This window comes from Cucurbita maxima, unplaced genomic scaffold (assembly GCF_002738345.1).
Source record: "Cucurbita maxima cultivar Rimu unplaced genomic scaffold, Cmax_1.0 Cma_Scf00030, whole genome shotgun sequence".
In the NCBI taxonomy this organism is placed as follows: domain Eukaryota; kingdom Viridiplantae; phylum Streptophyta; class Magnoliopsida; order Cucurbitales; family Cucurbitaceae; genus Cucurbita; species Cucurbita maxima.
Window position 1 is genome coordinate 2,225,885 of NW_019272046.1, and position 13,744 is coordinate 2,239,628.

Genomic DNA, 13,744 nt, shown 5'->3' on the forward strand with positions numbered 1-13,744 from the left:
CAACTCGTTCTAAAAAAATAGGATTTTGTGTAATAAGTTTTTGATATTCAGCAACCGCTGTCAAAAAATAATCGCAGAAATCCAAACATTTATCTATCCATCCATGAGGTAGATCAGCCGCGACTCCCCCGATACGAAAATAATTATGCATCATTCTCATACCGGTGGCTGCTTCGAATAGATCATATACTAATTCTCTTTCTCTGAAAATATAGAAGAAGGGAGTCTGTGCGCCAATATCCGCCATAAAAGGGCCAAGCCATAACAGATGAGAAGCTATACGACTCAATTCCAACATAATTACTCTGATATAGCTGGCTCTTTTAGGTACTTGAATATTTCCCAACAGTTCTGGACCATTTACAGTTATTGCTTCTGTAAACATAGTAGCTAAATAATCCCAACGTGTTACATAAGGTAGATATTGTATAATTGTTCGGTTTTCTGCAATTTTTTCCATCCCTCTGTGTAAATAACCCAATATTGGTTCACAGTCAATAACATCTTCACCATCCAAAGTAAGGATGAGTCGAAGAACACCGTGCATTGATGGGTGGTGAGGTCCCATATTGACTATCATGAGGTCTTTTCTTGTAGCTGGTCCATTCATAAGTTTTTCCTCGATTCAGCTTTCCATGAATTGCTGAAAATGCAAATAAGTTCATAAAAATTCAAGATCTAATAAATCAAATAATTAAAAATTACTTTTAAAATTACTGAGTTTTTGACTCCCGAATATCCAATTGATTAATTAATTCTTTATAACGCATTTTATTTATCTTTGATAAATAAGAAAGTAATCGTTGGCGTTTTCCGAGAATTTTACGTAGACCTCTTTGAGATAAATAGTCTTTTTTGTGCAATTCCAAATGGGAAGTAAGTCTTCGTATCTTATTGGTGAAACTGACTACTTGAAATTCAACGGATCCTCCATTTTCTTTTTTTTCTTCTTGCGAAATAACTGAGCTGAATGAATTTTTTACCATAAAATGAAATCTCCTTAGCCTCCTTTTTTTATTGTTTTATAAATTATTATTGATCAGTAATAATAATGTTACTAATTTGAATTTGATATACACAATAATCTTAATTTGATTACGAATTTCTATTCTTTTTTTTTAATAAAATTTTGCAATCCAATTTTTTAAAATTGGATTCAGATAGGTATACAAAAGGCTGGTATATTTCTGCACGCACAAAAAATATTTATACTTAAAACTTCAATTAAAAATGAAATAAGAATATTTTATTGATTCATTTCTAAATCGAATAGAGACGCCATTGAATTAAATTAATATAATCTATCAGAATCTAGAATCTAAGACAGTGCCATATGTGTATTTCTTTGTCTTCATATACCATATAAGGTACGGCCAATATAGGAAAAATGTAGCATTAACGAATTTTCAATTGTGGATACATATGGATCCTTAGCATACTAAAACGACTGCTATTATTGGTATCAAACCAATAACGATTCATACAAGCTAAATCTTCTAATCGATAATTGGGCCACAAAAAGAACTTGAATTTATTTAGTTTATTTTTATATCTATCAAGATGTTTGCTTCTTTTATCTAAAACTTGATCATGAGTTTTTACCTTATTTGCATTGTAAAATCCTGTATTTCTATGGATATCATTTCTATTCCCAGAATTGAAACAAATTAGAATTCTGAACTCTCTACGACCTCTAGGGGGATAAGATATTTTCCGGAACAAGCAAATCATAATGATTGCTGGTTCTATTTTCATTCGTTTTTTGATGTATTGCAATGGATTCAGCAAAACTCTTCTTATAAGGATAGCCTTTTTCTTGATATCTTTGATTAATTTGGTACTTATTCTTATGAACTAATGAAATACCTATGGTTTGAGACATAATAAATTGTCCATTATTTTCTATAGACAGACGAATAGGTTCGATAATAAATATTCCCCCTTTTAAGAATTCTTTATGAAACTGGAACTCCTTGGGAACTATCAGCATCTCCAGATTTATTTCTCCTCTTTCGATAGAGGATATAGTAATTTTTATGGGATTTATCAGTCTAAGCAGGAGACAATATACGTTGACGTTATTCATTGGTTTCTCAGTTAAGGAATTCTCCCCTCTTTGTATATATTAGGAATGGGCTTTAGATGGACTCAGGCTACGTTCAGTGGCCAGTCAAATGTTGTGGGCCTGACCGTGTTAATAAAGGCCCAAACACAGAATCCTTTGGAAGGTTTTTTTTTTTAATTTTTATTTTTCAACCTATATTTAATAAATGTCATAATTTGAAAAAGAAAAAAGAAAAAAGAAAAAAAAAGAGACTCAAATTTATGCAACAATTTTATTTTATTTATTCCTTTAAAATTTTTGCACTTCTCTATAATAATAATAATATATTTTGATTTAATGGTCTCATAATTAAATCATTCAATTAATATAAATAATTATACCATTAATTATATTAAAAAATAGGAAAATTGGAGTAAGAGAGGCTTTGAACTCTGAACGTCATACTAGCCAATTACACCACCACCTCGGGATGTCCAATTACCTAATGTTATATTTTTGGAAGAAAGGAAAAATAATAGAAAAAGTAACAAAAGGGTTTCAATGGGCCTAATTCCTCATGTCGAGCCGAGCCCACTAAAGGCCCAAAAGGAGACCTCACATTTTTAATTTAATGAAGAAAAAAAAAGAAATTAGGGTGAGAGAAATTCGAACTCTCGAACTCAGGATAACTTGAAGCTATGAGACCTACGCGCTAGCCAATTGCACCACTACCCTGAAATGTCCAACAACCTAATGTTATATTTTTAGAAGAAATGAAAAATAATTGAAAAAGTGACAAAAGCGTTTCGATGAGCCTTATTCTTCATATCGAGCAAAGCCTATTAAAGGCTCAAAAGGAGACCTCGCATTTTTTATTTAATGAAAAAAAAAAGAAATTGGGATGAGAGAGGTGACCTCTCAACCTCAAGATAACTCAAAGTTATGCCAACGTACGCACTAGCCAACACTCCGAGATGTCTAACCACTTAATGTTATTTTTTTGGAATATTATATTTTGGGAAGAAATGAAAAATAATAGAAAAAGGGAGCAAAAGTCTTTTTATATTTTATAATCCATTTAACTTAATAAATCAAAGATTTTTTTTTTTTTTTTAATAATCCGTAAGGAGCCCATCTTCTTTTGTTAGAACCCAAATAGACTGAAAGTGGGCTCGAAATTGGAGCCCATCAAAAAATGGGAGGCCCACTTCTGTACAAGACTCCAATTCCATTTTTTAGCAGTATTTTCAGCTTTTTTTTTTTTATTTTTTAATAGTAATTATAAAAACTATTCTTTTAAAAATATAATTACAAAAATTATATTCCCATAGGAATATATATATTTTTTTTTTAATTACAACTTTCATAATTAAATGACATTCATTATTTTAAAAAAGAAAATAAGTATGCATGTGATTTTTTTTTTTGACTAAAAAGTTTGAGGCTTAAAGTAAAAAAAGAATTATTTGATCGCACTTTAAATTAATCTTAGGTAGGTAGCCAACATGAACTAAATTTGTTCTCTCTTATTTTTTTCAAGACCATTTTGATCATTGAGCTAACCCGTGTTGGTTCATAAAATAATGTTTTAATGATGTCGATCCCACCCGACACAAATGAATTTATATTTTTAAAAAAAATTCAATGAGAGAGAGACAGAATGGTTAGAGACAGCTAAAACCTGACTCTATATATTTGGTTTCTCTGTCTCTCTCAAAAAAGAGGGAAAAAAAATGTCAAAAATAAGGTCAAGCAGAGGAGTGAGTTTCAGCTCAGATCAAGCCACCGCCAAGCCAACAAGTCTCCAAAGAAATAGGAAAAGGGTGATCACAGTGTTATGGGTTTTCCGGCTGCCAAAATCCGGCAGATTCTCGCCGGAAAGTTTCCTCCGCCGCGTAGGCGCCAAAGTGGCCAAAGTTCTACGCTATGTGTCATTGAAAAAGAGGTCAGAGTGTTCAAAAAAGGCCTCCGCCGCTACTAACTTCAACAGATCCCATTCGGTGTCGGACTCCATGGAAGAATCTCACAGAGCTGAAGCTGTCAAAGATTGCATCCACTTCTTCAATTCCTCTTCTTCTTCAGCTGCTTGATTCCCACAGCTTCCTTCCTTTACCACTGATTTTCTGTAATTCTTCAGGTAAATTTCTTGGTTTTTACCATGTGCTTCTTTTCTTTCTTTCTTTCTTTCTTTCTTTTTAATTTTAATTTTAATTTTTAGTTTGCTTACCTTATTGTTATTTATTATTTTTCATGTGTGTATTTTCTATAAATTTTTTAACTTCTGGGTGAATTCCTAAATTTCCAAAAGTCATATTTTAAAAAGTTTGTAAGATTTGAATTTTAAAGGGATGATTCTCTAGGATAGAATAATATAAAAATCAAATAAATTAATCGTGTAATTGAACGAATAAGTAAAATAAGGGTAGAAATTCATTAAATACATAATTAATAATATGAAGATTAAATAAACCCAATTCTAAAAAACCTTTTAAGAGCAAAAGGATGGATTAATTAATTTTAGGTTTATAATTGGATTTTAATTATTATTTTTATTTTAATGAGAAGAAGTGGGAGTAGAAAAGTTTTGACAAATTGGGCATTTTATTTCAGACAAACAAAACTTTAATTTGTCTCATTACGTACTCAAAAAAGTTACCCACCATTATTATTATTATTAATTAATTAATTAATTAATTAATTATTAAAGAAATGCTGTACCTTAGTCCATAAATTAATTAAAAATATGTGCAATACATTCTATTTAATAAGAAGTCAAATCAATAGAAGTTCATTTTTATGAATAATTAAATAAGAGATATTATAATTTAATTTTGAAAGCCTAAGGACAAATATACCCGTATTTAAAAAATGAACCAAAAGTGGATTGATATTTTTATATAATTGAGATGACATGGAAAATTAGGTCAATTTTAATTTCTAGTTGAAAACTATCCATGATTGAAGTTGTAATTTGTTTAGAATAATAAATTTAATAATCTCTCTTTTTTTAATAACCATATTATACCAATAGTCTACTACTCTAATCATAAGTTATTCCAATCTAATTACAATTACATGAACCAATGTTAAGTACCAAGCTAAAAGTATGGTTGAGGTATAAGAAATTTTCAATAGAGCATTGAAATGTGCAGAGATCGGAAAAAATACCAATGACGAAAGCACTCTGTTGGACCAACACTAACACCGAAAAATAAAAGATAGGAGAGCGAATAAAATTAGATACTCCAATAGTCTCCGTAAACAATGAATACTAGTTGAGGAAAAGTAATTGCATATACCATTAATAACCAATAAGAATTCTTAGTTGGAAAGAGCATTAAATGGGTATCATCAATAATTATAAAATAAAATGCAAAAGAAATCTCCTCATCCTTTTGGAGCTGCAAATCCAATAATTAAAAGCAAATGTCTTAAATTTATATGGAAATTGGAGCACCATTGTAGCTTGAGTTGAACCTTTCTTGGGGGCCCATTGTAACCAAACCCCACTGAAACTTCCCCCTCAGCACTTAAGACTCATTGAATTTGAAGTGTCAAAATCACAGCCATTCAACTCTCCATCTCCTTATAAATGTATCTCATCTCATCATATTAAATTTAAGGGCTTTCATTTATATTCCATTTCTATTTTTGTTTTTAATTTTTAGTTTTCTATTCCTTCCTACTTGATTCAAATAAACATTTCCATCCGTCCACAATTCTAATGAATTTATACTCAATAACAATTTCGAATCAAATAGGAAAGATGTGAACTACAATATTACAACTTGTGAAAAAGGCAACTCAACTAATCTTATAAAATAACGGTCTAACTCTATTAAAGTTTATTGCAAAACGAGCTCTCATAAGATACTAAATCCGACATATAGCTACCATGAGCCCATTTACTTTTCTTTTTATTTATTCACAAGCCAATTAAAAATATAAATAACTAAAAGTCTAATTTTTTAAAAAATGAATTGCAAAACAAAGAAATGATTACTAAATAATCATATTTTTTAAAGAAAATTTCAAAAAAAAAAAAAAAAAATAAAGAAACTAGATGATATTTATTTTCAAGAGCATAAATTGTCTTATATAAGCACATGAGCACTGACAATTTTTTGAGGAGATATAAAGTAGATATCATATTATCAAGCGTCCAAATCTTTCCTCTCACTCACATAAACTCACATAAACTAAAATGAAGTTAAAAATCAAAATGGTTGTCTATATAAGAAACAACAAAAACATTTGCTAAATTTCTTCATTGAAAAAATGGCCTCTTTTTCTTTTGAATTCAAAGATGAGAGGAGCATCAACAACTTTTTCAAAAGCCTTCTAACAAACAAAACCTTCAAAAGTAGAATATTTCCATTGTCACAGTCTGGAGGGGCCACTCCATGCAAAGGATTTCATTGCATGTTATCCTTCTTTGACACTCTATCTAAGAAGAATATTTACTTAAAGGGGGGGAAAAAGAAACATAAATTGCGAAAAAGAGACAGAAGGCTATAAATATATCATGAAATTTTGTTGAAGTATACTAAAATATAGAAAATTTGTCCAAAAAACAAAGTATTTAAGATTCCAAAATCTATAAACCACTCAAAACAAAAGATGTAACAATCTAGTGACTAAGATATGGTTCACTGACTAACAAAGATCAGCGGTTCAAGATTTGAGAAATATAGAGAAAAATTGAAGTACATCATATAACCAAAGAAGGAATGAGAAATATTGAGAGCACCTGATTCTTTTGTAGAGTCTTGCTTTGTGCAATGTAGGAGAAACATAGTTGTTGAGAAAGAAGCTACGACCGCAGTTATAATACGTATCTTCAACCGACTCGAGATCCTTTGGGAGTTAAGAATCTCAAGGACAAGCCAACATAAGATTTACTTTCCTGATGAAGCTGCAACACAAGCGGATTTTGCATCCTCTGCTTTCTCGTGCTCTTTATTTAACATCTTTACATTTGTTGATGAGAGATAATAACCATCAGATCATGATTCCAGTGAATATATTACTATTGCAAGTACCAAATTAAAGAGGATGTTACCTTGTTTCTAATCAAGTTATGGTGTGCAATCACACTTCGGATCAAAGAAGAGAGATACATGACCAGCAACATATCATTGGTTTTTACTGCATAAAGGGGTTGATATAGATCAAGTTATGAACTACCTAAACACAACTATCCCATGACTAGCATATTTAAAGGCTGCGATTTATTTTACCTGAAAATGCTTTAACCAAATCAGCCACATTCAGATTAGGAAGCAGGTTGAATACATCCTGTAGTCAATGATACAAGAAAATACACTGTATTAAGAATCCTCAAAGCATATATATGTGGGCTGTTCCAAGCCACATGTACTGAACAGATTCGGCATAACTATTTGCAGGCAGACAAACAAAGGGGAAGTGGATTCATCATTCTATCAGAAACATACCTAACATGTTGGGGAAAGGGATATTGAAAGAGATAGGAATATATGAAAGCTGCACTTTTATTATTGTTTTCTCCCTCTATGCTTAAAAGTTACACAATTTCAATATTTATAGGCTTATACGATATCAGAAATAGTAAATTATGAAGACCCTAGATAAATTCAAATCTACTAACAACCTCTTAAAATCTTGGTACTATACTTTGAATCATATTTCAACACCCCCTTGATTCAAAGTTGCAGATGTCATCGTTTGAATTAGCAGAATTTTTCTTTTGACAAAACTTTAGTAAGTATGTCTGCTTTAACCCGTATAATGTTTGTCTCAACTTGTATACCTTTGTTTCTTTGTTTTTCTTTGTCTTTCTTTATGAATCCCTCTAGTGCATTACATAGACCTCTTTTTGTAAATCTCTATCAAACTAATAAACAGGTCACCGCAATGGGCTGCATGTCCCATGTAAATCTCCATAGAACTTTTCATTGGGAAAGTCAACCATATCCCATGTTCCATTTTTTTCAATGGCTGCATCTCTTCTACCATGACTTTCTCAATGGGCTGCATCTCTTCTACCATGGCTTTCTCATGGACTGCATCTCTTCTACCATGGCTTTGTCAATGGACTGCATCTCTTCTACCATGACTTTCTCAATGGAATGCATTTCTTTTATATTTCCAAGTTGCATCTTAATTCTTCGCGTATCATCAAGCTCTTGGAATAAGGATTAGGAACCTGTCATATGGTTCGAGCATCAGATATCAACAAACCATAATTCACCTTTCTTTGGATTAATACCAGTACACGTCATGAAAAGCTTTTCTTCTTCTTCTTCATTTTTTGCTGTGAAATTCATTTGTTGATCTCTATACCAACAATCAGCTTTTGTGTGCCCATACTTTCTGCAATTGCAATGGTAACATTGTAAGACCTTCCTTATATTACTTTGTTCATTGAACTGCCTTTGTCCATCATTTCTCCACCATCTATCCCTGTTATCACTACCACCGTGGAAGCTGCGAAATTCTCCTCTTCCACGACTTCTACCTGCTAAATGGATATTTTCTCTTTCATTGCCTTCGTTGTTGGCTGTCTCTTTCACTTGTAGTGTCTTTTCTTCATTTCTATCTGATGATCCATTGATTCTTGACTCATGAGCCTGAAGCGAGCCCATCAGTTCATCAACGAAGAGTATTGATAGATCCTTAGCTTCTTCTATGGTAGCCACCACATGGTCAAACTTTGGAGTTAAACTTCTCAACACCTTTGCAACAATTGTTTCATTTAAAATTTTCTCTCCATAGGTACGCATTTGACTGACGATTGCCATTTCTCTTGACAAAAAGTCAGCAATTGATTCGCCATTTGTCATGAGCAGAGTTTCAAAATCACGTCTTAGAGATTGCAATTTTATTGTTACGACCTTTGAATCTCCTTGAAACTCCTTCGGTAAAATTGACCATGCTTGCTTTGATATGGTTGCTGCTACAATTTGTGAAAAAATAGTCTCATGAATTGCTTGCTGAATAATGAATAGAGCGTTGACATCATTTTTCTTGGTTTCTCTTAGTCTCTCCTTTTCTTCTATTGTGGGTTCTAATACATCAACGAACCCGTGCTCCACCAAGTCCCACAACTCTTGTGATCTGAGCAAGGTCTTCATCTTGATGCTTCACTACTCATATTTCTCACCATTAAGAATAGGAAACAGCAGTGCAAAGAAAAAAAATCAAGTACTACCATTTTCGTTCTGTGAAAAAATATAATCACTCACTTTGTTGATAAGAACTTGCTCTGAAACCAAATTTATTGGGAAAATGAATATTGAAAGATATAGGAATAGATCAAGCTGCAATTCTTTATTATTGTTTTCTCCCTAAAGAGTTAAGCAATTCCAATATTTACAGGCTTATACACTAACTAGAAATAGTAAATTATGGAAATCCGAGATAAATTCAAATCTACTAACAATCTCCTAAAATCTTGTTACTGAGTCATATCTAACTCTTTTAAATTGAATACTTTGAATCATATCTTAACTACTTTAAATCATATTTCAATATATCAAACAGGATGCATACAAGCATGAAAACAATCAAAGCACAGAATAAGAGAAGTTCGAGAACAATGGGCTCATTCAGCTTAGTAAGTAGCAGATGTTGTTGGAACGTAATAGGGCATTGGAAGAGAATTTAATAAGTCTCATCGGTTACTGACATAATATTGAAGTTGTTTCCTCAGTCTGGGTGATATTTTAAAGCCTCTTTAGGATGATAGTTTTCACATAGAGGCATGATATACTGTAGTTGTAAGTGGAATTAAGACTTTCTGTTTAATATGCCGGTATGTCTAGGGGGAGTATGTCTTATCTTCTAACCTTTCTTCCCAACTTATAACATAGAAAATACATCTTGTACTGTATTCAATAAAAATACAATATGGGAATGCATAAAAAAACAATGGGACGGCAAGCAGAGTGGACATGTCATAAATTGAACCTGTAAATAGTATAGAATCTCATGATTTATAGGAAGTTTTTCATCCACAACAAGGTCAAGGTAACTGCGAATCTCTCGCAAACTTGAATCCAAACCTTTTAGGGCTGTAAGCTTTCCAGAAACCTGCAAAATGAAACTTCATTCAACTCCAATTTCTCCGTGAAGTTTTTTTTTTTTGTGAGCCATAAGGCACTCCCAATTACTTGATATATACTGAATGCAGAAATAATAGGGGAAGGGTTCCAAACCTTTTAGGTATCTTTCATTTTTTCTCAATGAAAGTTTAGTTTTTCATCAATACACACACACACACACACTTTGAAGTAAAGGTGAAGTGTAAAGATGAATATGGAAGTAATCTGACAGACCTCAGTAGCAAGCGTGCTGATGGTGGCGTCTTTAACATCTCTTAGTAAGTGTGCAACTCCTGTTGATGAGCAGGGTGAGAAAATTCAATTCTTACATGAGATACCCCATAAATAGAAATGCAATTTTCTGTCCCACGGGAATTACCAATTTCCTCAACCTCGTGTGCTCCAATTTCTGAAGGCACATGCACAAAAATCTTTTGGCTCTTCTGAGTAGCATTCTGTGAAATATGAGGCATTAGTATCACTTTAAAAGAGTACAATTGTTCCTTACTACATCTTCTCATAGTCTTCCTACTATCGTGGTCCATCTTTCAAATCATTTTACTCCAATTTTCATGCTATACACAACTGAGTGACATGCCTATACCTCCTGAACTTCTTCAACATCGTAATAGGCCTTGGTAGGTACCTCAAGATCCTCGGGTTCCAGATCAATAACTACGAGAACAGGATTCGGGACATATCTGTAGCAGAAAAAAAATAATTAAAAAAAGAAAACCAAACATCGATTATGCACATCCTTTATCAATCCTCGATAGATCAATGTTGAATTACAAGAATTCATATTGAGTATGGCTCCCCATGTAAAGATAGAAGCACATCACTTTATTCAAAATATTCAAACCAAATGCAGATAAGTGTTACTTACTTGTGGAACAATTGGTGAATATCTAAATCATTTTCCTGTAATGTTGGACCACTACTATACCAGCCTATGATGTGCTCCTTAGCTGAAACAGTTAACAGGATGATAATTAGAACTTCAAATTGAACACAGGTAAGTAAGAAAATTAAAAGATATTAATTAAAAATAAACACTGACCATTTATTCTTTTGAACATTGAAAACATAGATTCAAGATAGTTGTGGTCAAGAAACCATATGCTAAAGTCTTTATCATCCTCCTCAAAGGCCACTGAAATGATGAGAATATATAATTTAAATACAGTCAGACACTTCGCGTATTAGAAATGTGCTACAATTCTGAAGAACCTCTGGCTAATCGGATGTAAATGTTCTATAACTCTCAACAAAATCTAGAAAATCTCTCTCAAAAAAGAAATGTTTAAACTCGTTCAACAAATTAGCACACAAATGAACTCGAGCAAAAATTGAACCCGACAACTAAATATAGATGACTAGAAGACCTGGATTAGACTCAATTACAAATACATTCGAAAATGACAAACTATTAGAGCACTTGCAGCCAAGAGGATTGAGCCTGAATTTAACAATCTCAACCATCAATGAAAATTCACTTTAGAGAAATTCCAAGAAAAATTATCAAGAAAAGTGCTTCTTCAACTTCAAACTCGATGGCGTTTTATCTAGTTAACGATAACAGGAGAAGAATTCCATTTCATGCAAAAGCAATACTCAAGTTCAGTAATGCAAGTCCTAATAACAAGCAGCAGCAACAACAACATCAACAAATCAAAGTTGCTTCAATGCAAACCACAATTTCACATAAAATCCCGAATCCTACTTCAGATAACAATCAGTAGAGCCAAATTAATGCAGTTCCTAATAACAGAGCCCTAGTTTCCCATACAGAGTACAACCATTCTAACATTTCCTCGGAAACCAAACCAAGCCAGAACCTCCTAAATCCAAGCGAAGAAACTCGAAAACAAGAACCAAAGCAAGTTGCCAAGAAAACGAAATACAGACCTGCATAACTATTGGTGACATCAACAATTCCTCTGAATGAACTTCCGAGTAGAACTCCAACAACTCGTTTACTGGTGTCCTTGGCAACTCGGTTGAAGTTGTCGACAATGCTGAGCAATACCAGAGGATGAACAACTACTTTCTCAATGGGACATGATGATGTTTGCTGCGACTTCACGTCCATGGCGAAATTTCAGGCGCCGTCCGGTTATGCTTTTGCTCGCCGATGTTCTTTGGAGAGCTTTCAAGGTCCTCAACCTTTTTCTGGTATTCTCCAAGTTGAAGAGCTTTCTTTTTCTTTCTGTATGGCGTTTCTTGATCTCAATTGGTGGGAAAGTGTCTCCCAAGATGATGTATTATTTTAAAATTACAATAATACCCTTATATTATCCCTATGTTTGTAACTACTATCCCTACAAACCATGTCGAGACTCTACTCGACTTTTCCTCTAAAATTTTAATATCTCAAAATAATTATTAAAAAATGTTTTATATATAATTTAGAGAATAAAAAAGTAAAAAGAAGAATGATGATATAATTATTTAATTATTTAATTTTTAATTTTGGAAAATTGTATTTATTTTCGGATTTTCATCTAACTTTTACTGAGATTCAAAAATAACAAAACCAGTTTTTAAAGAGCCATATATATACATATATATATTAACTTAAAATTTAAAAATATTTATACAAATCTTAAAACTTGAAAATTATTTCAATTTGAATTATATTCGTTTTTATATTATTGTAGCAGAAAATTTAGTTAATTTACATCTTTTCATTCTACTCTCCAAAATTTGTATAAATATTTAATTCAACAATTGCAATAAAATAAAATAAAAAACTTCTATTCCATGTAAATTATATTACATTTTCAATTTTTATATATACTTTTTTATTTTTAAAATTTGAAAATTAAATCCCTCCACCTTCCTTTATACACTAGTCAATCTTTGAAATAAATAAATAAATATATTACCATCATGTTCATAAACTAATATTACAGTTGCTAATTAAATATATATTTTTCACATATCTTGTTGAAATTAAGAAAAAAATAGTTTTAATTCTTAAAATATGGAGATTTTTTTAAAGTACAATTATTAATTTAAGGAATAGATTACCCATTAATTATTTCAAAGATTATAGTCCAGTTTTCAATGTAGTGACTGCTCTTTCCTAACGTATAGAATCATCATCCGCCACAACATTCCACTGATATACAAAGCATACATATAATCCAAAACGTTTGCATGTTTGTACCAAAATCCCTCCACCCCCTCCCCTCTCCTAACTATTCAATAATTTCAGAAGAGGAGGGGGTGAGGGGGTGAAGGGATTATGGTACAAACATTTAGGAACTTCTATCTGAAACGCAAGGCAATAGAAATAATGCGCGAGGAAGTTACCATGTACAACCATTGTAGTTGGTCGGTCAATCTTTGCATTGTAATGTTTTGAAGTGGGACAGTGAGACAAACCTGAGAAGGAAAAGAATCAAGCAAAAAACATTAGCGAAGTAGTAAAAAATATGACAAAATCCCTTCCGAATGCATTCCTGTCCAGTACATACAACCATTTCCACCCTGCTTCTACCTTGGTCAAAGTTCAAAAACTGAGCAGTACACAGCAAAGGAAAGATCACAGCTGTTAGAACTCTTTTTTTTTTTTTTTTTTTTTTTTCCTTCAAGATCGTACCAACATCTC

The 13,744-nt window shown here is 32.2% G+C and overlaps 1 protein-coding gene across 1 annotated transcript; it reads right to left on the minus strand.

The window, feature by feature from the left end:
- Nucleotides 1–6,924: 6,924 nt before the first annotated feature.
- LOC111466197 (26S proteasome non-ATPase regulatory subunit 7 homolog A-like) lies at nucleotides 6,925–12,326 on the minus strand. Its single transcript, XM_023110780.1, has 10 exons — nucleotides 12,037–12,326; nucleotides 11,189–11,281; nucleotides 11,015–11,096; nucleotides 10,733–10,829; nucleotides 10,508–10,583; nucleotides 10,363–10,421; nucleotides 9,995–10,117; nucleotides 7,285–7,342; nucleotides 7,107–7,192; nucleotides 6,925–7,014 (listed from the first exon to the last, which is right to left on the minus strand). The coding sequence occupies exons 1-10, from the start codon at nucleotides 12,218–12,220 to the stop codon at nucleotides 6,943–6,945; spliced, it is 930 nt and encodes a 309-aa protein (XP_022966548.1). The 5' UTR covers nucleotides 12,221–12,326; the 3' UTR covers nucleotides 6,925–6,942.
- Between the last annotated feature and the right edge of the window lie 1,418 nt (nucleotides 12,327–13,744).

Coding starts and splice junctions, on each gene's coding strand:
- LOC111466197 (XM_023110780.1), bottom strand. CDS start 12,220: ATGGACGTGAAGTCGCAGCAAACATCATCATGTCCCATTGAGAAAGTA. Junction 11,282..12,036: donor TGTCACCAATAGTTATGCAG/GTCTGTATTTCG, acceptor TCATCATTTCAG/TGGCCTTTGAGGAGGATGAT. Junction 10,584..10,732: donor ATGTTGAAGAAGTTCAGGAG/GTATAGGCATGT, acceptor CATATTTCACAG/AATGCTACTCAGAAGAGCCA.